The sequence below is a fragment of the Cavia porcellus genome, unplaced genomic scaffold (assembly GCF_034190915.1).
Source record: "Cavia porcellus strain 051 isolate PalLab524CR breed Dunkin Hartley unplaced genomic scaffold, mCavPor4.1 scaffold_32, whole genome shotgun sequence".
In the NCBI taxonomy this organism is placed as follows: Eukaryota; Metazoa; Chordata; class Mammalia; order Rodentia; family Caviidae; genus Cavia; species Cavia porcellus.
Window position 1 is genome coordinate 38,157,540 of NW_026947515.1, and position 21,938 is coordinate 38,179,477.

The 21,938-nt window shown below is 47.5% G+C and overlaps 1 protein-coding gene and 1 long non-coding RNA gene across 8 annotated transcripts in view; one reads left to right on the forward strand and one right to left on the reverse strand.

Moving 5' to 3' along the window:
• Pik3r5 (phosphoinositide-3-kinase regulatory subunit 5) overlaps positions 1 to 9,143 on the forward strand; it is a 66,595-nt gene extending 57,452 nt beyond the window's left edge. The window contains exons 8-20 of one of the 2 annotated variants that reach the window (XM_063242249.1): positions 1,843 to 2,017; positions 2,528 to 2,681; positions 3,386 to 3,469; positions 3,687 to 4,431; positions 4,555 to 4,717; positions 4,956 to 5,150; positions 5,558 to 5,686; positions 5,812 to 5,905; positions 6,063 to 6,139; positions 6,341 to 6,434; positions 6,521 to 6,603; positions 7,158 to 7,270; positions 7,405 to 9,143. In XM_063242249.1, coding sequence (XP_063098319.1) covers positions 1,843 to 2,017; positions 2,528 to 2,681; positions 3,386 to 3,469; positions 3,687 to 4,431; positions 4,555 to 4,717; positions 4,956 to 5,150; positions 5,558 to 5,686; positions 5,812 to 5,905; positions 6,063 to 6,139; positions 6,341 to 6,434; positions 6,521 to 6,603; positions 7,158 to 7,270; positions 7,405 to 7,546 — 2,248 coding nt within the window. In that variant the 3' untranslated portion in view covers positions 7,547 to 9,143. The remainder of the gene's footprint in view (positions 1 to 1,842; positions 2,018 to 2,527; positions 2,682 to 3,385; positions 3,470 to 3,686; positions 4,432 to 4,554; positions 4,718 to 4,955; positions 5,151 to 5,557; positions 5,687 to 5,811; positions 5,906 to 6,062; positions 6,140 to 6,340; positions 6,435 to 6,520; positions 6,604 to 7,157; positions 7,271 to 7,404) is intronic. The other variant, XM_003466229.5, reaches the window with a different exon arrangement.
• The window catches only part of LOC106026865 (uncharacterized), a 44,579-nt gene that overhangs the window by 2,425 nt on the left and 20,216 nt on the right, over positions 1 to 21,938 (reverse strand). Inside the window, exons 3-8 of one of the 6 annotated variants that reach the window (XR_010045238.1) lie at positions 5,817 to 6,958; positions 5,496 to 5,665; positions 4,547 to 4,616; positions 2,944 to 3,008; positions 1,056 to 2,843; positions 172 to 286 (exon numbers count right to left, since the gene is read on the reverse strand). This is a non-coding gene — a long non-coding RNA (uncharacterized LOC106026865). Of the gene's footprint in view, positions 1 to 171; positions 287 to 1,055; positions 2,844 to 2,943; positions 3,009 to 4,546; positions 4,617 to 5,495; positions 6,959 to 21,938 lie in introns of all 6 variants that reach the window. The other 5 variants (XR_002790285.2, XR_010045242.1, XR_010045239.1 and 2 more) reach the window with 5 other exon arrangements.

A 21,938-nucleotide genomic window follows, 5' to 3' on the forward strand; every position in this document is an offset into this window, starting at 1 on the left:
AACAGTAATAAAAATATTTGCCTTCAAAGAGCTGGTAGAAGGAAATCTCCCTTATTTGCTATGGTCAGCCTCCCAGGAGATGCTCAGATCTCTGGCTCCCATTTGCTAATGGGGGGACAGGGGAAGGGGGCAGGGGAAGTGGGATGTTTGACTCTAGGCCAGTAGGCTCACTATTGCTTAGCAGGGAGGCAGGCTGGCTGCTTGGTGTCCCAGCGTCCTAAGTTCCAACATGGCGCGGATCTCTGGAGACACTGGTGGTTGGTTCTCCCCCTGGAAGGGCCGCCTGCTGAAATAATTTGAAACTGTCAATATTCAGTATATTTTTTATTATCCTTCAGGTTCTAAGAACTTTCACCTTTTCGTGTAATTCCTCTTCAGTGTATCTGAAACGCCAGCGGCATTCCTCTTAAACTTTGGGGTCCTTGTGAAGTAGAATAAGGATTACTCGAGCCCACCTCAATCGATGTGACATTGTGACTAAGGAGTGGGCTGTGTACGCACGTGGACAAGGGGGATGGAGCACCTCTGCCGAGACTCCCCCACACAACTCAGAGTGGGGTGCTGTTTCAGACTGATGGCTTGTTTATTCCTGGGGGTTGCCATTTCACATTTTCAGACCATGGCTCACTGCAGGAAACTGAAACCTTGGCTAAGGGGCACTTCTGCATTTAGCAGATTTAAAGGTGCCGTTAGGGAGCCGGGCAGATGGGCTGGTAAGGAATCACCAACACCCATCAGGCAGTTACCAACGCTGGGCACTGTTCTTACCATCCTTAGGTAGGACACTTTTTTAAACCTCAAGTTAGCTCTTAGAGAAAGGTGTTTTCCATGTAAGGGAGGTGAGTGGAAGGGTGGAGAGTTTTTTTTTTTTTTTATCGGTACCAGGGATCCAACTCACGACCGCCTGCTTGCAAGGCAGGTGCTTATGCCGCTGAGCTAAATCCCCAGCCCCAGGTGGAGAGTTTTATAATCTGTAAACTGGATATGAAGACAAGGTCTTTAGCAGAGGACTCGAGCAAGTCAGCGAGGGCGGGGCTTGTCTAGCCTGGTCCTACCTGCATGCTCAGCACAAGTCCAGGAGATGTCCTCAAGTGCTCAGCAAGGGAAGGGGCTCCGCCTCCTTTGTCTCTCAGATGGAGAGATCAGAATCACCCCTGAGGGCTCCAACTTGCTCTGAGGTCGCACAGTGCTGGTGGGGGTGACAGGGAATGAGAAGGCTCATGTTGTTATCTGGTCCCGGCAGCTTGGGCGTCACAATTCTCTTAACATTTAGGTAGGTTTGAAAGTGCTCATAATAAAGAAATTTAAACACTGGCACCAAAAGGGAATCTGTAGCTCCAGCAGGAAGGGCAGTGGAGCAACACTGTCCTCCCAGCTTGATGCTGGCCTGCTTTGGGCTAATTCAAAAGGTGTTCCCAGGAGCGGAGGAACCAGGTGCTACCTGGTGCCATGAGGAATTCTAGCACACGCACATGCAAAAAGCGCGCGCGCACACTTCCTATGAAATGGTTACTTGCCTTCAAGCCTTTAATTAAACTCTTTTGAGTAATTTGCATTCACTCGGATGTCCAGGAGGAAAAGATGTTTATATAAAAAGAAGGGTAAAACGCATTTTAAAAAATAAGCCTTAGTTTTGAAAAGGTCTTTGAAAGCTCCCCCTGGGAAATACTGCGAAGGTAACTTCAAGTGTCTCCCTTGGAAAGCGGCCCCTCTGGCCTTTCTCCTGGCGTCCTGCTGTCCCTTGCTCAGGCCCTGCTGGGGTGTAAGGATGTCCGGGCCATGTGGCTACACCTTGGCCTGCAGCCTGTCCCCAAGTCCCATCCTGCTTTTCTGTGTCCTCAGCACGGTACTGTTGCTGAATCCAGTGGAGGTGGAGGCCGAATTCCTTGCAGTGGCGGACAAGCTGAGTGCACCCGAGCACTCACCCCACAGTGCCTATACTACCTTGCTCCTGCATGCCTTCCAGGCCACCTTCGGGGCCCACTGTGACCTCCCAGGCCTGCACTGCCAGCTGCAGGTAGGGATCTGGGGCCCTGACCAGGCACTTCTTCGGGGGCAAGCCTTCTCTCCACCCCACCTTTGCTGCCACCTCTGGTGTGCCCTGACCTCCCTCAACCCAAGGGTCCTGGCAGTGGTTAGAGGTCACAGTCGGGTGACAACCTGGGAGGTGGGGCTGGGGCCTGAAGTCTGATGCCTCAGAAAGGACTTAGCATGAGAGCAGAAGTGAGCTTTGAGTGGAGGCCTGGGTACTCGTCCTGGTTTTGTGATCAATAAGCCGTGTCCCCTGGATAGCCCCTTCCCCTCCGCAGTGCGCTGCTTCTGGGCCCTTCTCTCCTGACCATTTCCCGAGAGGACAGAAGAGGGAGGGGGAGGCCCAGCTCCTGGAAGGCCATCAGAGAGGTAGGCAGTGAATGAGGCCGAGTACCAGACTGGTCGCTGCTGCTCTTGGTGAGACCCTGGAAGCTGACCGAGGCCGGCAGCCAGGCCACAGGACATGCATGAACCTTGCCTCCTCCTGGGCTTTCAGTCAAAGACCCTGGAAGAGCTCGAAGACATCTTCACGGAGACGGCAGAGGCGCAGGAGCTGGCATCCAACATCAGGGATGCAACGGAGGCCCGGCAGTGGCTCAAGACAAAGCTGCGGGCGGTGGGAGAAAAGGCTGGCTTCCGTGGGGTCTTGGGTGAGGCTCTGGGGACAGGGAGCCCTCTCCAGTTTGTCCGCCCCCGAGTGTGCAGTCCAGTGGGCTTGGAGACTTGTTCCCCGCTGCCTACCAGGTTCTAAGCTCCTCACCATCCCATTGTGCCACCATCCCCAAGGTGTCTGTCCTGTCTGCAGGTGCAGGCTGTGGACACACAAACGGACAGGGCTTTCCAGGGGCACAGGACCTGGGGGCGTAGATGAAGACATCGCAGAAGCTGCATACCCCCTTTCTGCATGCTTACCTTAGAGCTCGTCTCTGTCACATGCCACCTCTTGGCCCAAAAAGAGCTGGGAAATGTTCTTTCCACTACAAAATGAAAGAGCACAGGTTCTGAGGACCAGTTAGTAGTTCCTGTGCTATTTCTTACAGAATCCTTGTAAGATAGTTCTGTTCTGGGGCTGGGGATTTAGCTCAGCGGCATAAGCACCTGCTTTGCAAGCAGGCAGTCGTGAGTTTGATCCCCGGTACCGATAAAAAGGAAAAAGACAAAAAAAAAAAAAAAGGAAGATAGTTCTGTTCTGTCATGTGAACGTGGTAAGATGCTGTTCAGAGGCTCTGGGTTGGCCATCTCCCCAAAACTGGAAAAGGGCCTGCCACACACATGGCATGCCCCAAAGAAGGCCCTCCAGCTGGGAACCAGGCACCCTGGCTCTAACTCCTGCCCCACCCCTGTGCATTAACAGACACTGCAAACCCTGGGAAGCTCCGCACCATCCCCATCCCTGTGGCCAGGTGCTACACCTACAGCTGGAGCCAGGACAGCTTTGGTAAGGAGTGGGCTGGCCCTGAGCGCACCCAGCCCCACAGTGCCCAAGTTGTTCTGGCCCTCTCACTCCCACACACTCCCGGAGCAAAGCAGGGCCACCCTGAGTCCTGTGCTGGCCCTGAGCCCTGTCTTGCTCTTCCTCAAGCCTGCAGGTGCCCATTGTCCTTCCTAGGCAGTCCAGGATCACCCACCGAGACAGTGCCCTTGTCTCCCTGTAGACATCCTGCAGGAAATCCTGCTAAAGGAGCAGGAGTTGCTCCAGCCAGGGATCTTGACAGATGATGAAGAGGAGGAAGAGGAGGAAGAAGAGGAGGAGGAAGAGGAAGAGGAGGAGGAAGACTTGGAAACCCACGGGCACCGTGCGGAGAGAGACTCTTTGCTCTCCACCATTTCTTTTGCGTCTCACGACTCCACACTGTCCCTTGCCTCTTCCCAAGCCTCAGGGCCAGGACTGTCGCGTCACCTGCTGACCTCCTTTGTCTCAGGCCTCTCAGACGGCATGGACAGTGGCTATGTGGAGGACAGTGAGGAGAGTTCCCCTGAGTGGTCCAAAAGTCCTGGCCGTGAGGGGCACCGGGGCCACCGCAGGCCCAGGCAGAAATTCAACAGGATCTATAAACTCTTCAAGAGCACCAGCCAGCTGGTGCTGCGGAGGGAATCCCGGAGCCTGGAGAGCAGCTCGGACACAGCCACAGCGCTGCCCCTGCGGCGAGCGGGGAGCCTCTGCAGCCCCGTGGAGAGTCCGGTGCAGCTCCACTCCCGGGCCCAGCGCTCACGTTCCCTGCCCCAGCCCCAGCTCAGCACCCAGCTGCCTAGCTGGCTCCTGGCCCCCTCTTCATGCCACCAGCGCCGCCGCCCCTTTTTAAGTGGGGACGAGGACCCCAAGGCGTCCACACTACGGGTTGTTGTCTTTGGCTCTGATCGGATTTCAGGGAAGGTGGCTCGGGCATATAGTAACCTCCGGTAAGAGCCATTAAGTCCCGCATGGATCGGATCTGTGTCGTGGGGTTGTGCGTTGGAAACGGAGGCCTGAGGCTTCAGGTCTGAGTGACCCAGGGTTCACATCGCCACATCTTACCTTTGCAGGAGGCTGGAGAACACGCGCCCCCTTCTCACTCGGTTCTTTAAGCTTCAGTTCTTCTACGTGCCTGTGAAACGCAGCCACAGTGCCAGCTCTAGTGCCTGCCCGTCCCCCTCAAGCAAGACATCCCCCCTCCCCACAGACTCCCCGAGACACCCCAGCCCTACAGTACGTCCCCAGCCGTGGGCCAAGTGGAGTGGGTGAGAGGGCTTCCGGGAACCTAGAGGGGGCTGGGCAGGAGCTGTCAAGGACAGTCCCCTAGGTCTGCAGGTACCTCCTCTGCCTATGCTGACCCCCAGGTCCCTGCCCTGTACGTGGGCATGACATTCTGCCATATGACAAGGACTGGAAATTGTCACCCTCCTCCAAGGGCAGAGAGAAGCTCACTTTGGGGCTGCATTTACAGTGTCAGTCCTGCAGCTGGGATGGCCGGACCTCCTGGGTAGCTAGGAATGGCTCTCATCATCTGTCTCAGGAGCTGGACACGGGCCCATGGGAGGACAGTACCAATGACATCTCCCACTACCTCGGCATGCTTGACCCCTGGTATGAGCGCAACGTGCTGGGCCTCATGAACCTGCCCCCTGAAGTCCTGTGCCAGGTCAGTGGCCATCGGGTTGGGTTGGAGAGCCTGCTGACCGCTGTCACTCTGCCTCACTTAGAAAGCACTGGCTTTGGGGGGACCCTGCTTGAGGCCTCATTTGGGGAAAAGCCCGGAGGGTAGGAGATGCAGGATAGAGAGTTTAAACTCGAGGTTCCGGGGACAAGACATGGTCACTAGAGTGACAGGAGAGATCCTCAGAAGGGTTCCCTGAAGCTTCGATTTTGGCTTCCTTCCTCGACTTCTGGACTGTCCAGCTTGTCCAGGGGCCTCTTGGGGGACTGCATGCCAAGGAGGGGTAAGAGGGACTTCCCTACCCGCACCCCTCTCCTGCCTCCATCTCACCTCTCTCTCCCGGCTCGGCCCCTCTGCTCCTTCCCTCTGGCCTGGTCCCTCACCGGCCACAGCACTCCCTGAAGGCTGAACCCAGGCCCCTGCAGAGCCCCTCTGCCCAGCTGCCCATCCTGGCCGACATGCTGCTGTATTACTGCCGATTTGCCGCGCGGCCGGTGCTCCTGCAGGTGTATCAGACAGAGGTAAGGCCGGGAGACTCGCCAGGTGCCAGCTGTGCCTATTCCCATCCCCTGGTGTCAGTCACGCTGGAGAAGCCACGCGAGTCCCGAGAGATACCCACTGACGCTTATGCTCCTTTCCTCTCCAGCTGACCTTTGTCACTGGGGTGAAGACCACGGAGATCTTCATCCATTCCCTGGAGCTGGGTCACTCTGCTGCCACGAGAGCCATCAAAGCTTCAGGTGGGCACTGCCTGGGGTGGAGGCGGAGCCAGGGAGGGGCGGGGACTCTTGGGGGCGGGGCCTGAAAGGGGCGGGGAAAGGGAGTGTCCTAGGGAGGCGTGGTTACAGGGTCTGAGCGCCTGCAAAGGAGAGCGAAGAGCTTGGTTGTTTGGCACAGGTCCTGGCAGCAAGCGGCTGGGCATCGATGGCGACCGGGAGGCCGTCCCTCTAACACTACAAATTATTTACAGCAAGGTAAGACCAGTTCGCGTCTCCTTCCCTGATCCTTCCTCCGCCAGAGCTGGGGCCCAAAGGCTGCTCCTATGGTCCTGTGCCCTGCAGCAGGCCCTTGCCTGAGTGCTGAGAGCAGGTAGCTAGGGAACAGGCGTCTCCGGCTTTGGCCTCCAAGCAGAGGCAGCAGGCGCCAGGGCTGAGGGTCTGGCTGCTGCATTCCAGGGGGCCATCAGCGGAAGGAGCCGCTGGAGCAACGTGGAGAAAGTCTGTACCTCCGTGAACCTCAACAAGGCCTGCAGGAAGCAGGAGGAGCTAGGTGAGCGGGGCTGCGGGAGCAGGGGGCTGCGTGGGTGGCAGCAGGGAGCCGTCCCGAGCCTGGCCTGAGCCGCCCTTGACCTTCAGACTCCAGCATGGAGGCCCTGACGCTAACCCTGACAGAAGTGGTGAAAAGGCAAAACCCCAAGTCCAAGAAAGGCTTTAACCAGGTAAATGTTTAACTTTCCCCCCAACAACACCCTCCTGCACGTGCGTGTGCATGTGCGTGAGTGTGTGTGTGTGTGTGTAGGTATGCGTGTGTGTATATATGTGTGAGGAAGAGGTGGAGAGGGATGTCCAAGGCCTGTGGATGGGCCAGGAGAGGCACATGAATTAGTGGACTACCGCAGGGTAGCACAGGAGGAAGGGGTGTCTTGTGAGAGGACACCTATGTGCAGAGGCTTGGTGGTGACCACTAGGAGACCCCTGAGTCCAGAGAAGTGTGGGCTCCGTGGTAGGAGCCCCCGGGCTCTGACAGCAGGCACACACAGTGCAGTCTCTTCTGGGGCTTGATTCTTCCAGACTCTGGAAAGAACAGAGACCAGAGTGAACTCGGGGCCAGATGGAGGCCTCCAGGCTGTTCCCAGACCTGGCCGTTAGCCTCGAAGCACTGCCAGTCTAACCCTTGCCCCAGTCCCCCAGAGCAGCTCTGAGGGAAGGAACCACCAAGGTGTGGCTGTGTTCTGTGGTTAGGGCTCGGGTTTGACGCTGCTGTTCCTTCCAGATTAGCACGTCACAGATCAAAGTGGACAAGGTGCAAATCGTGGGCTCTAGTGGCTGCCCCTTTGCTGTGTGTCTGGATCAGGATGAGAGGAAGATCCTGCAGAGCGTGATCAGGTAGGAAAGGGGGCCCTGGGTTGGCTTTAGCACGAGGGGTCCAGGAGGGAGGCCCGTTTCTGTTTCTCCTGCTCCGGAGTCCTGGAGGGGCTGGAGGAGGGTCTGTTTGTGCACACCCTTGCCTTGCCCCGCAGGTGTGAAGTGTCTCCTTGCTACAAGCCAGAGAAGAGAAGCCCATCACCCCAAAGGCCTCCCAACCCACCGGCCCAGGCTGCGCCTGACTTCTGCTCCCTCCTCTGCCTGCCCATCATGACTTTCAGTGGGGCTCTGCCCTAGCTGGCACTGGCAGTGGACTGACAGGAAGATCCTTCTCTAGGACAGTGACTCTGGAAACCGAGTGGCCCATGCTGGGTCATGGTCTCTCTCTAAGTGTACAATAGACCCATGAGCGTGGTGGGAGATCATTTCTGGGGCCTCAGACATCTGGGAACAAAGTAGGCATTAGGAGAGTGTAGCCTGCCCCCGTAGCCTCTCAGACTCCTTTTAGTAGAGGAAGAAAGACAAGTTGGCCTGCACAGGGTGCTCTGGCCTAGTTAGGCCTTCTCTCCCAGGCCTAGGCAGCACCCGGCCTTACCTTGCCAAAGACTTGGCTTCTCTCTTTGAAAATCAGTCGTCTGTACTCTGGGACACAAGTGGGAGAGAGATGGATGAATCTTTTCTTCCCTGACTCAGTACCATCTTTTCACTTCCCACATCACCTCTCTGTCTCTCTCTCTCTCTCTGTCTCACACACACACACACACACACACACACACACACACACACACACTCAGGTTCCCTGCGACCTCTGACAAAGCAGCACTAACACTGGACACAGGTGTTGTCAGGAACTCCCTCGAACCTCTTTCTGGGTCTGAGCTTCTGGGAGCACAGAGCAGGCACATACCTGGTCGCAGCTGAGTCGCTTTCTAACTGAGCGGCCAGAGGAAGTTAATGAAATTCTTCGAACCTTTATTTCCTGAGCACTAAAAGGAGAGGGAAGTAAGACTTCCTTACAGTGTTGAAACTGCACACCAGGCACCTCGCCCAGTGCCTCTCTCCTGGCTCAGCAAAGATTGGCGTATTGCCCTCCAATGCAGAGTCCTCTCTCCCTGGTCCCAGGGACACTCCCTGCCTCTGGCATGCTGGTCACTCACTCCTTCCCAACCCACGAGGCCGAACTCAGATTAAGAGACTAAGGGGTGACCAGTTGTAGCTTCCAAAGAAGGAACTGTACTTGGCAGGGGCAGGGAGGACCACTCAGGTGCTCCACTGCCATCCCTTCTCCGTCAGACTCATCCCGTTGCTCCCTCTCCCATTTTTGGGCACACTGTGTACACAATTGCAGACCACACGAGGTCACTGGCACTGTTCTGGCACCTGGGCAAGATCTCAGATGGCTAAAGGATGGAGGGACTGAATCATAAGCTTTCTTAGTGGCTGATACATGAGACCCGTGCACAGGAAACGATTAGCATGATAAGACATGAGAGTCCAACATTTGAAGCTACCACGCTGGCTTGGTTTGAGGGGTTGACACACAGGGGAGAGGGCAGGACCAGGATTTGGGCCAGTCCATGTGGGGAAAGTGATCATGGAAACAATCCTAGTTTTTGCACTGGCCCCACCTCCTGTCTTCTGATTCATTCTTCTCAAACGGTCCCAGGCTTATAGGAGCCCCCAAAATCCTACACTAGAGTACTCAGGATTTGAGATGAGTAGACAGATCTGCTGTGTCACCATTCCCCTGTCCCAGCCATCTGGAAGAACCATCAGCCATGTAACTTTATCCTTTTTTTTTTTGTGCAAACTACTACTACGTGACCAATAAATGTACAGCAATCAATGTATGAAATTTAATGTTATTGTCAAATAAAACTTAATTTTTCTTGTATTTAATGACCTACCATCAGTTTGCTGCTCATTTAATTACTAGCTGGGCAATTTACATAAATCATTTCATACCTAACAGAACTAAGATTCTCGGAATATTGTTCTGTTTTTATAATTTTCCACTTTATAAAAAATATATTTGTGTAGTGTTTTATTCAAGCCTCCCTGACACACACTGACAAAAGGTCCTATCCCTAAGGACTCAGTAGTTGAGTTTTCTTGTGTAACTTCACCTGAGAAATGTAAGCCTGCGTATACAGCAGTCTCTGCTCCACAGTACCAGCGAGGGGATAGGCTTGAGGGTGCACTATTGCTGGATGGACAGACAGCCCTGCACCTGCCATGCAGGTGAGGGGAAGGGACGAGAGCTCGGCAGTGGTCCTCCATTTTTGACCTCTCTTTTACACCTGGGTCAAGGGAAGGAGAAAAGCACAGGTATTGGGGTAGTGGGGGGGGGGGGGTCCTGTGACCTGGGAGAGGTGGGTAGGTACCAGGTCCCAGAGCAATTGCTTGTGACAGAGCAGGAACCAGCTCTGCATCAGCTAATTGTTGACAGCAACGAAACCACTAAACTCAGTGGGTAAAGCTCCGAACACTTGCTCTTGCCCACGTATCTATCTACCTGAGAGCTAGGAATCACGGGATCTAGGTTGGGCTTAGAGGGGGATCCAAGATGCAGGGTGGGTCTAGATCCGCTCTGTGGGTCTCTCAGGGACCTCAGGCCAGCATGCTAGAACAAGTGGGCGAACAGACATGTGATCCCTCCAAGGCTGGTGCTGGAGTCGGGGGAACATTGCTTCTGCCTTTACCCAGCTGGCCAAAACTGACAAACACATCCACCCCTAGATCTGATAAGCTTGTTCCAGCTCACACAGGGCCGAGCAAATGACAGGAGAAGAGCACTTCAACTCGTATTATTCCAAAGCCTCCTAACCTCAGTTGACTCATGAGAAAAACCTCAGCCAGACCTTGGTTGTGGGATATTCTACAGCATGACCCAGGCAGAGTCAGGAAAGATGAGACGACTCTGAAACTCACGTACCTAGCAGATTGGGAAAGCCTGAAAGATAAACACACTATGCAATCCTGGATTGGATCCTGAGACAGAAGACAAAGTGGCAAAACCCCAGTTAGGTTTGGAGCTAAGTCTTTTAAAATTCACAATCTCATTGTCAAGTTCCTGAGGAAGAAAAATTCACAATCTCATTGTCAAGTTCCTGAGGAAGAAAAAAAGTATAGAGAAAAATCTTAAAAACAGCTAGAGAAAAATAAAATTCCAACAAGTTATCTAAGAGTTCTTTTCTCTCGGGAGACAACGAAATGAGATCTTTAAAGGACTGAAGAAAAAATTGCCAACTTAGAATTCTACACCAAGAAGTCACTTCTAATTCCATTTTAAATTATATACTGCTCACAAGAAACACTCTTCAAATGAAGGCTTACTCAGAGGTGGAGAGCAAAATAGTGGAAAGTGAAAGGGTTTTGGCCCAGACAGGACACTGTAGCCAGGAAAACCTCAACCGGAAGCAGGAAGCCCTATCTCCCCTGCTCCTAGGAAGTTACCTGTGACCGCCATCTTCCTGCCCCTGGAAATTTACATATGGTGCCAAACCTAGGACCAGTGGGCTACCTGTGCATCCCTAATGCCCGCCTTAGGTTCCACTCCAAACCGAGGCTATTTACAGGCCCCCACGCCACGTGTCCGCTGGAGAGATCGCCGGAGGCCAGCAGTGGGGGTGCCGGTCATCTCTCTCCGTGTTCTCAGAATAAAGGCCGCTTTTTATTTTATACTTCTCATCTTTTGGAAATATTTTTCATCTTTTGGAAATAATCCTAGCAGAAAGGATGATACGAGGCAAACTTGATGCTGTTACACTAATGTCAGGCAAGGATTAAGCCAAGAAGCATTAGAAAAATAGTGAAGGACATTTCATAAAGAGCAAGGAGTCAGCCCAACAGGAAGACAGCAGAATTAGAAATCGGCATGCACCTAATAACGGAATTAAACTGTGTGAAGCAAACACTGACCATGTTAAAGGTCTCCACAGCCATAGTGAAAGACTTTAACAAACCTCTCTTGATAGCTGATAGAGTAGAGGTGAAGAAGATCTAAACAATACAGTTAATAAATTGATTTCATTGACACAGAACACGGTGCCCAACAACTCACATTATTTTTAGATCCAGGTAGAATATAAAATATTGAATAATAGAAATCAAATATTTTTTTCTATGATTGCAATGAAATTTAAAGTACCAGTAACACAAATATTACAAGAAAATCCCAACTATATAAACACTGACATTTTAAAATAATCCATGGGTCAAAAAAAGAAAAATCAAAGCTAGAAAATATTTTGAATTGGTTGATGAGACACGATATTGAAACTAAGGAACTAACACAATGCTTAGGAGGAAATTTATGCTGGACATAAATGGCCATCAAGGGTGGCACATGCCTGCAATCCTAGCACTCACGAGACTGAGGCAGGAGGATCGCTGTGCGTTCAAGACCAGACTGAACTACATAGTGAGATCCTGTCTTAAAAAACAAAACACAATTGTTACTCTCCTACAATTTTATTTTGAAATTCTGTACCATTGTTTTTATTGTTTTTCTTTAAAATAAAATTTTTAAAAAGAAGGAAACTTATTCCCATAAGAAACATTATATTATAAATCAATCCTTTATATCTCAAAAGAAAGCTAGCAAAAAAGCAATACATGGATGTTATAGAAAGTAGAAGCGAAGAATTAAGTATTACAGCTGAAATTACTGACCTAGAAAAGCAACATACTAATTAATAAAGAGCCCTAGCAAGGCTCATGCAAGGAGAGAATTACCAATACGGTGAATGAAAAAGAAGATGTGTCTACAGATCTTAAAGATATTAAGGGTTAAGAGAAGTTTTACAAACAACTAAACAAATCGATTTGACAATTTGGATAAAATGGAGAAAGGGATCAAAAAGAATTTTCTACTTGAGAGAAAAAATGAAAATTCTAAGTAATTCTTTCCTTCTCTATAAACACGGTATTATTTCCTTCTTTCTTTCAAGTTTCTGTCTTTCATTTTCTATAGTTGTAATATTTCTAGATATCAAAGTTTTTAGGGATGGTATTTAACTATATTGAGTTAGCCCTCAAACTCTTGGGCTCAAGAAATCCTCCTGCCTCTGCCTCTTGAGGTGCTGGGATTATAGGCCACACTGCCCCAGCTGGCTACAGATTTTTTTGGATCCTTTTTGTCTTTTTTGGTGTTCTTAGAGCTTCCTGGATCTGTGGTTCAGTGTCTGAGTTATGTGTATGTAAATACCCTTTGTAGCTATCCCACGGTTCTAGAATAGTCTCCATTATCTTTCTTATTGAAGATCAGTTTTGGAAGTTCCTGTTAACATTCCTTCAAGGTCACTGACTCTCTCTCGGTGAGACACAGTTTATTGATTAGCCTTCAAAGGCATTCTCCATTTTTGCTCCAAGCTTTAGATTCTAGTAGCTCTGATGGATTCTGTCTTAGAGTTTCCATTGGACGGCTTACATTACTGCATGAGCTTTTTACTGATGGCCCCCTTTTTCTACTGAAGTTCTTCTCATGCTAATTTAGTGAAGTTTCCAATCTGGTGGTTATAAGATCCTGGTCATTTTTGAGGCTGGGTCTGACGCCTCTTTTTTTTTCAGTCTTTTTATACTGATTTTTGTTGTTGATGCTGCTGGTAGTGTTGCTTGTTTGTCATTTAGTATACCTTGTAGGTTTTTGTTGAAAACCAACTTGGTGTACTGGCTTTGAGGAACTGAGATAAACGGGCCTTTAGCATGAAGTTTGATGTATGTCTGGATAGCAGTGAAGCCGTGTTCACTGATTGCCATCGCTGTAGGTGTCAGGGGCTGAAATTTCTCTGTGTCCTTTGTTACTCAGGTTGTACAAGAACCCTGTTAATGTGGTGGTAAGAGCCATGCAAGGGGGGGGGAGGGTGCTCCACAGTCCTGTGATTAGGGTTTGGCCTTTCAGAGAGCCTGTGGCCCTAGACTGTGACCTGCAGGGGAGCTTCTCAGTTTTTCCTTCCTACGTGACACAGGATGGCTAGGGAAGGCTGCTGTTGGATCCTTCTTCCACAGGAGGTCTATAGTGGCCTGAATTCAGAATTTCCCCTCCTCCAGACCAGTTGGTTGGCTAAAATCCCAGTTAGGCTTTGGTCCAATAAGCCTTGGTAAGGGGCCTATTTCACAATGACTACTTTCTTTCTGCCAGTGCTGGAATCATCAGGGAATTTTTCTCTGATCTTGACCAAATGGACCTTGTAGAGTTCCTAAAGTAAAACTTCCAATCATAGGGAATCCTGAACGGGTCCCCCTGAAGTTTGTACCTCTCAACTTGTCCACAGGGAATTTCCAGTCTTACCAAGTACAGTTCAAACTGGTACGTGTGGAGGTTTCTGTTCTTGGTCTTCACTCCACTGAGTTGTGATTCTTTGTGTCTGGCCATCTTTCTAATATTTGAAGTTTGTCCTGTGATCTCGATTGTTCGTTGAATCTCACAGGAATTGCTGATTCTCAGTTTATTTCCCTTTTTACATGATATTAAGATGAGAACAACTACCAAACTCTTTAAAGAAGGGCTGGAAATCAGAAGTCAAAGCATCATTTTAATGAGAAGGAAGAGGAAGAGGAAGGAGGAGAAAGGACGAGGAAAATTACAGGCGCTGGTAGATTTAACCACAAACATTTCAGCTCTATTTTCATGTCAGCATAATTCTCATATTAAAACACTGTGAGAAAGTTAGAAGAGCAGATCTTTAATGGACTTCCTTCATACACTTAGCTCCAAAAGGCCTTGATGAAAAGTTAGCATATGTGAACAGGATCAGATTTATTCCAAATAAATAAGGATGGTTTAACAATAAATGAATCAGCTGGGCATGGTGGCTCATACCTGTAATCCCAGCACTCGGGAGGCTGAGGCAGGAGGATTGTTGCGAGTTTGAGACCAGCCTGGGATACAAAGTGAGCTCAAGGCCAGCCTGAACTGCATAGCAAGACCCCGTCTCAAAAAGAAAAAAAAAAAAAAAAAAGAACAATAAATAAATCATCTTTCTAGCAACATGAAGTGAGGATGTTGACAAATCTCAACAAAAATAAGACAAAAAATTTATGTAAGATTTAAAAATCAACAGAGGAATTAAAATGAAATCCTAAACATTTATTTGTCAAAGAGAAAAGTATAGAAATAGAAAAATAGGCTGGTGGGGCTGGGTATTTAGCTCAGCGGCATAAGCACCTGCCTTGCAAGCAGGTGGTCATGAGTTCGATCCCCGGTACCAACTTAAAAAAAAAAAAAAAAAGAAAAGAAAAACAGGCTGGAGACTTAGCTCAGTGGCATAAGTGCCTGCCTTGCAAGCATGAGGTTGTGAGTTCGATCCCCAGGGCCAAAAAAAGAAAGAAAGAAATAGAAAAACAATAAAAGACATGATACAGCTGAAAGCTAATAGAAAAATATCAGAGGTAAAACAAACCATATAATAATGATAAGATTTAACACTCTGTATGCAGAGATCGTTGGACTACAAAAAAAAAAACAATATTCAACTTTTGCTGTATACAAAAGACATCTTAAATTCAAAAGCACAAATATATTGAAAGAAAAATATGGAAAACATACCATGCAAACAGTAACAGTGAGAGCTAATTGGCTATTTTAATATCAGGTAAAATAGACTTTAAGTTAAGAAATATTACCAAGACAAAGAGGGGGATTTCATAACTATAGAAGGATCCATACATCAGGAACATAGCTATTAAAATGGTGTGTACATACCTAACAATAAAGCCCTAAAACACATGAAGCAAAAATCAACAAAATTGGGAGAAAAAAATCACAAACAAAAATAGTTGGAGATTTGAAAACTCCATTTCAATAGAAATAACAACTAGAAAGAAAATCACCAGTGATAAAAAAAACTTAACATTATCAACCAGTTTGACCTGTCTGACACTTATAGAACACTTGACCCAATGGCTGAAAAATAAATATTCATTTTGAGTCACAGTATGATGCAAACAGCTAACATTCCATAGAAAGTCCACTTAGGACGAGAGGGCTATAACCTGGGCTGTTAAAGCAACTGAAAAGTAGGGAAGAGGGAAATTCTGTAGGGGACAAAATGGAACTCGTAATTCTGTGTACAAACTCTACCCAAGTTTTTCTTTGACCCTAGAGCCATGCTTTGGTTTAGACTCAGAGAATCTTGAAGATAAGATAAAATGAACTAAACTGAGATTTCAACTTCTTCCCACAGAAGATATAAAGTGGACCCTTGACTTATAAACTCTGCTCTTTCCTGAGGGCTGATTGTAACTGAAGTCTGTTGAAGGCTCTGGCTCCCTGACACAGCCTTCAAAGTCTCTCTCCTGTATATAGGCAGATTTCAGTCTCCTGAGAGAGATGTTGTCCCAGGATTTCTCAGTAACCCCATACAGGGAAAGATGTGGTAATGATCCTCCCAGAACTCTTTAAGGGTTAAATCTGTATCTGAGACCATCTGGAAGCATGGCAGCCGTTATTACAGTCATAACTCAAGACTTTGGTCAGAAGTTAAAACTGAAGAAAAAGCAGACAGATGAGGCTGGAGGCAAAAGCATCTTCCTTTGAATTCTGGCTCCATTCTTGACAAGCTGAGTACCTACGAGAAAGCTTTTTGGAGCATGAAAGCAACGTGCTCAGTAGCTACAAGAATACTGTTATAGGGGAAGCTGGGAAGATAGCAGATCAATAAACAGCAGAATAAAAAGCCTCTCTGAGAGACACAGCTCAGATGCTGGAACATAGCACTGTGGAGAAGACCAGACAGAAGGAGATGGATCCTCTCAACCCAGGAAGAAACTAAGATTAAAAAAAAAAAAGAAAAAAAAATGTGGACAGAAGGCTGTAGCCAGACACACTCTCACCATCCCATTGTGTGTGAAACACCACTGGAATCTGAAGATGCACGGTCATGGTGAAGTTGGGGGTTGGCAAGCCTGAGGGCCTCTGTGAGAGGACGTGGTCACGGAGGAGAGCAGCAGACTGGAGAACTGCACTGGCTCACAGTGAGTGTGGGGAACTCAATCCTCCCACAGGAGTGGGCAATTGGCTGGGTGACACTTTGGAGTCGGGCAAGATAAGCCCAGAACCAGAACTGCAGCCAGCTTCATTCAGCCACTCCTAGCACAGAGCAGATTGGTGAGAATTGCTTGGACTGAGTCCCGCTCCTATGCGTGATCTAATAGCCAAGACCAAGGTTTCCCTGAAACTATCCCTGACTGGCCCGTCTGTGCGGTACACACTAATGTGGTGAAGACTCCCAGTGGTTGACCAGCTCAGAAGGAAGGGGCCAGCCTGCCCCACCACTGCTTGTACTCTGTGGTCACCAGCAGACTGTGGAGGGCAGCAATCCCTAGCCAGCACACTTCAGAGTAATTGTAACCAATACAGGAAGTGCTGGGGACCCTCACTATCCACTTGTCTGAAAGAAGCCAGAAACATGACAAGAGGAAGAAACAAAAGGCAGCCTTTGGCCTCCAACTCAAGCAATACTGGCCCAGGAGAAGTAAACACAGAAGAAATCGGGGGTTGCACACCTGCCATTTCTGAAGAAGCAGCATCTGATGCAAAGAAATATCTTTGTGACATTATGAAAGAACTCAAAACAGAAATACTAATACAAGTAAAGGAAGATAAAAGAAAAATAATAAAAGAAATGCTATGCACCTCTCAAGAAGACACTGATGGAAGAATGAAGGAGCATAGAAAAAGGAGGGAAACCTTCAATGAAGAATATAAAAACATCTAGAATATATGAAACAAATTCAAAGAGATTACCAGGAAATTAAAAACTCCACTGAAAGCTGGCAAAACTGCTTGAAAGACCTAAAGATAGACTATCAATCCTTGAAGATAGGTTTGCGACATGTGATCATGAAAGGAAAGATCTCTTAAAAATAACAAGGAAAGGGGCTGGGGATTTAGCTCAGCGGCATAAGTGCCTGCCTTGCAAGCAGGTAGTCGTGAGTTCGATCCCCGGTACCGGTAAAAACGAAAAAGACAAAAAAAAAAAAAAAAAAAAAAACAAGGAACCAGGAAGTAACAATACAAAGGCTAGAAGATGACAAGAGGATCTGTAACTTAAGAATAAAAAATGTGAGTGAAGAAGCTGGGGTAAACACAAATGAAATGCAAAGGCTATTTACGGAAATAATTAAAGAAAACTTCCCAAGCATAGGAAAAGGAAATGATATTCAGATAAATGAGGCAGACAGAACTCTAGCCAGCTAGAGATCTACACCCAGACATATAATAATCAAGCTCTCAGAAATTCAACACAAGAACAGAATATTAAAAGCTGTCAGAGAAAAGAAATAGATCACTATAGAGGAAATACCATCAGAATCACAGCAGACTTCTTGACACAGACCATCAAATCAAGAAGAGCTTGGAGCAAAGTATTCCAATCCCTGAAAGAAAATAACCTCCAACCCAGATTGATGTACCCTGAAAAACTGTCTCAAAATTAATGGAGAAACAAGATGCTTCCATGACAAAGAGGAACTGGGGGAGTTCATGACCACCAATCCAACCCTACAAAACATACTGAAGGACATTCTAGAGAGAGAGCAAAAAAAGACCATGGCTTCAGGAACAGCAGGAGAGGGGCTCAATGAACAGGGCAGACAGTGGAATGAAGGGGAAAAGTAGGCAAACATAACTGCCATGCAGAAAAATAGCATGGCAGAGACAAGGCAGAGAAGGTGGGCCAAAATCACTAATATAGATGGCCTCAATACACAGGCAGAGTGGATCAGGAGAAAGGGTCCATCAAGATGCTCTTAAAGAAATATAATTAACCTGAAAGAAGGTTTAAAGGCTGAAAGTCTATAGATTGAGAAAATAATGGTGTATGTGTCAAGGAACCAGAAAAAAGTGGGGGTACCTCGCCCTTCAGCTGCAGATTAGTTGGAAAGATATAACACTCTTTTTTTTTTTTAAGATATAACACTCTTATACAATTGAAAACTACTCAGCTATAGGGAAGGAAAACCTTGAGGCTCTTGTAGGTATATGGATACAACTTGAGATCAAGCTCAGGGGTAAAAAGGTTCGGAACCACTTAGGTAAATAGTGGGGTGCCTCCCTAATCTAAAAACTAAAGGAGTTAGTGGGATGCAAAATGTATACCGCATCCTGTGAACATGAAAAGGGAGGAACTATCTAAAAGGGGAAGGCAGTGGCCATTGTTAATATTGTATCATGATTTGAAACCCATATCGTTCTCATCGTTCTGTTTAGTTTGATTTTATTCTGTCCAGTTTGTCTACTTGTACTAGATTTGATGGCATGGACAGCTATTCCAAAGATAGCAGGATATATTATGGTAACCATTTTTGATTTCCTATTAGCTTGATTTGAAGCCCTGTATTGTTTTCACTGTCTTGTTTTGACCAATTTTATTTGAACCTGTTTTGTTGGATAATATCAAGTCGGAGGGTATAGGCAACTACTTTGAAGACAGTAAGATTCACTGATACCCATTCTGGTTTGCCTATTATCTTCTTTTGAAGTCCCATACTGTCTCTAATGTTTTAGTTTTTATTGATTTTGTTCTGTACTTCTATGTTCAATTTTATGTGCCTGATGATATGGGCAATTTTATTGAAGATAACAAGAGACATCATGGTAACCATTGTAGATCACCTTGTATTTTGGTTTTAAATCATGTACTATGTCCATCCTTTTGTTTTGACTGATCCCATTTTGTTTTTTCTCATTTGGTTTTATTCTCTTCAAAAATAAAAAAATGTTTAAAAAGTTAAACTGAAATTCTGACCATATCCCAAGTTGTTTGTACGTCTGGCCAGTCCTAACTCAAGGGTCCACTCTAATAGAATTTGTAACTTGATTCTAACCAAAGTGATAGCTGATAAAAACAAAAATACTCTTAACAGGAATATAACAGAATCCTGAATCATGATGTCCAGAATGCAATTCAAAATTGTTCAACACACAAATAAAATGTGACATATTCTTTTTTTCCTGGTACTGGGGATTGAACCAAGAGCCTTCATGCTTAACCATATCTCCAGCCCTTTTATTTATTTATTTTAAAAATTCGAGACACTAAATTGGCCAGACTGGGCTAAAACTTATGATTCTCTTGCCTCAGCCTCCCAAAGGGCTGGGATTACAGTGTGAGCATCATGCCCAGTTAAAATGTGACATAGTCTTAAGAGACAAGATAGTTAACAACAGCTAAAACTAATACAACCCAGATACTGGTATTAATAGATAAGGACTTAAATCAACCATTATAATATATTTAATAAGGTTAAAATATGTTTTTATCTGGAATGATTGATTTGATTCGGTGGATTCCAACCATAACTACACACTAGAATTACATCACAGTCATTTATAAAAGACCCATATCTAGAACCCTGTTCAAACTAACTGAACGAGATTCTCTGGGAAATAAAGCCTAGGTATCTGGATTTTTTTTTTTTTTTTTTTTTTTTTTTGTCTTTTTCCTTTTTATCGGTACCGGGGATCGAACTTACCACTGCCTGCTTGCAAGGCAGGTGCTTATGCCGCTGAGCTAAACCTCCTGCCCCTGGTATCTGGATATTTTAAAAGTTCCCCAAGTCATGCTAATGGATGAGATTGGAGACTGAATACCTTGACTATTTTCACCCCACTAGGAAGATTCCTTAGGCCAGATCTCAATATAAATCACTGGTGACCAGGTATATGCAACCTATTACCTGTCTCCCTGTGTCCCTTTTATGTTATAGTAAAAATATTTAAAAGCAAAGAAATCTTGTTACTCCTCTACCTTAACTCTATTATACATTTTATATGCAACCCAAGAAGATTCTTCTTCACTCAATATGGCCCAGTCAAGTCACATTGTTGGACACTCATGGATGGGCATTTTTAGATCACATATACAATCTCCGTAGTCTGTGGGTCGTACATGAGACAAGATGTCACAGAGCTCTGAGCCAAAATATCTCATCCAGTCCTTACACTCTTGCAATGAGTCACAGAAAAGGGGCTGGGTTCCTGGGGACCTAGGAGCCTGGGGACCTGGCATAGAATGCTGTTGAGTTCCCTATTTCCCCAAGTTTGTGAATCTCTCTTTTCCCCTGACTCTATCAGGAAGAGGAGAGTAAGGAAAGCTGCTGTCTTAGGAGAAGGTGCCCTTTGCCTCCCTCAGGGGCAAATCAAACAAATGCAGAATCTGTCACCAGCTGTGCCAACTTCTCCCTCTTCGGTCCACATGTGGACACAACTGTGTCCCAGATCTGACCAGGACCCCGAGCTTGAGTGTGCCCCTGCATGAGCTCTGTATGTGCACCTCTCTGCGGGAGCTGGAAAATTTAGAGCTGTAAGGCTCAGCTCTTAGTCACTGTAACCTGAACAGGGACTCATCAGTGACTGTCCACCCAGGGTAGGCAGAGCCATCAGCAAATATCTCCCACATCTAATACGCCTCATTGGGCACCAGCCTGTGCTTCCACCAGGCAAGGAATGGGGGGAGATGGGTTAGTATAACAGAGGAGACCATGTTAGACTAATTCTAGAAATGTGAGGAGAGGCTCCTTATGCAGCAGGTGCAGGCCTGTGATTGGTACAATTATAGACCTGTGATTGGTTTAAATTTGTGTCTGCTAATTGGTCTAAGTGTACACCTGTGATTGGTTGAATTATGTTGGGACTCCAGGGCGGTTCCAACTGTCAGGACTGCAGTGCAGTGTGTGTGTGGGGGGGCAATAAACAATGGCTGATTGACAGCTGTCACATCTCTGTGTGAGATTACAGGGTTGAAACTGAGGAATCTTTAGAGGGTTAGCTGTGTGGTGTGGGGAGCTTGGGAATGTTAATAATGGGCCCAAATCCCTCCCTCTCCTATCTTAGCCACATTATTAAGCTACTTCCCTTCCTCTAAGAGGCAGCCGCAGTGTCTGAAGTGGTGGGAGTGGGGGAGGAGCACAGAGGCTGACAGCTGAGCTTTGCTCCTATGTGAGTGGCTGGGGGGAGGGGACACTGAGGCAGGCTGTCTCTCCGCTGGAGGGTGGGGGTAAAGGAAAGTGAGGGGAGGGTGCCACAGCCTTCAGCCAAACCTCTCCCCTCTCTGGCCAACACAAAAAAAGGGGAGCACCAGATGCTTCTCCATTTCAGTATAATAGCCCACTTTATATATGGGGAAACTGAGGCATGGAGAATTTGAGTAACTTGCCTAAGGTCACAGAGACAGTCAAAAGGGAAGTCAGTGCCAGACAAGAGCCAGGAAGATCACAAGTTGTAGCCCAGCCTGGGCAACCTCGACCCTGTTACAGGATCAGCTCAGGACAAAGGTATTAGGTTCAATTCTTAGGACTGGAAAAAAAAAAAAAAAAAAAAAAAAAAACAGCAACAGAGGGGGAGAATCAGGATTCAAACCCAGACTGTGGGTCCCAGAGTCTATGTTCCTAACCACAAAATTATCCAGTGCCCTCAGTCCTTCATCTGAGCGGTGGGTGGGACCTTTGGAGGGTGACTGGATTGCGAGGTGGTGTAGCTGACTTGTGGTTTAGGAGACGGGAAAAGCAGTGTCACGGGGGTGTGACCTGGAAGGGGGCATCTCCCTCCTTCCAGAACAAGCAGCGCGATTCCTCGGCCCTGTGCCCCTCTGTCCTGCTGTTTCTTTTTTGGAGCCAGCGAACCAGGGACTGAAAGATCGGCCAAAATAAGCCTCGCCTCCCTTCAATGGCAGGTGTTGGGTATTTT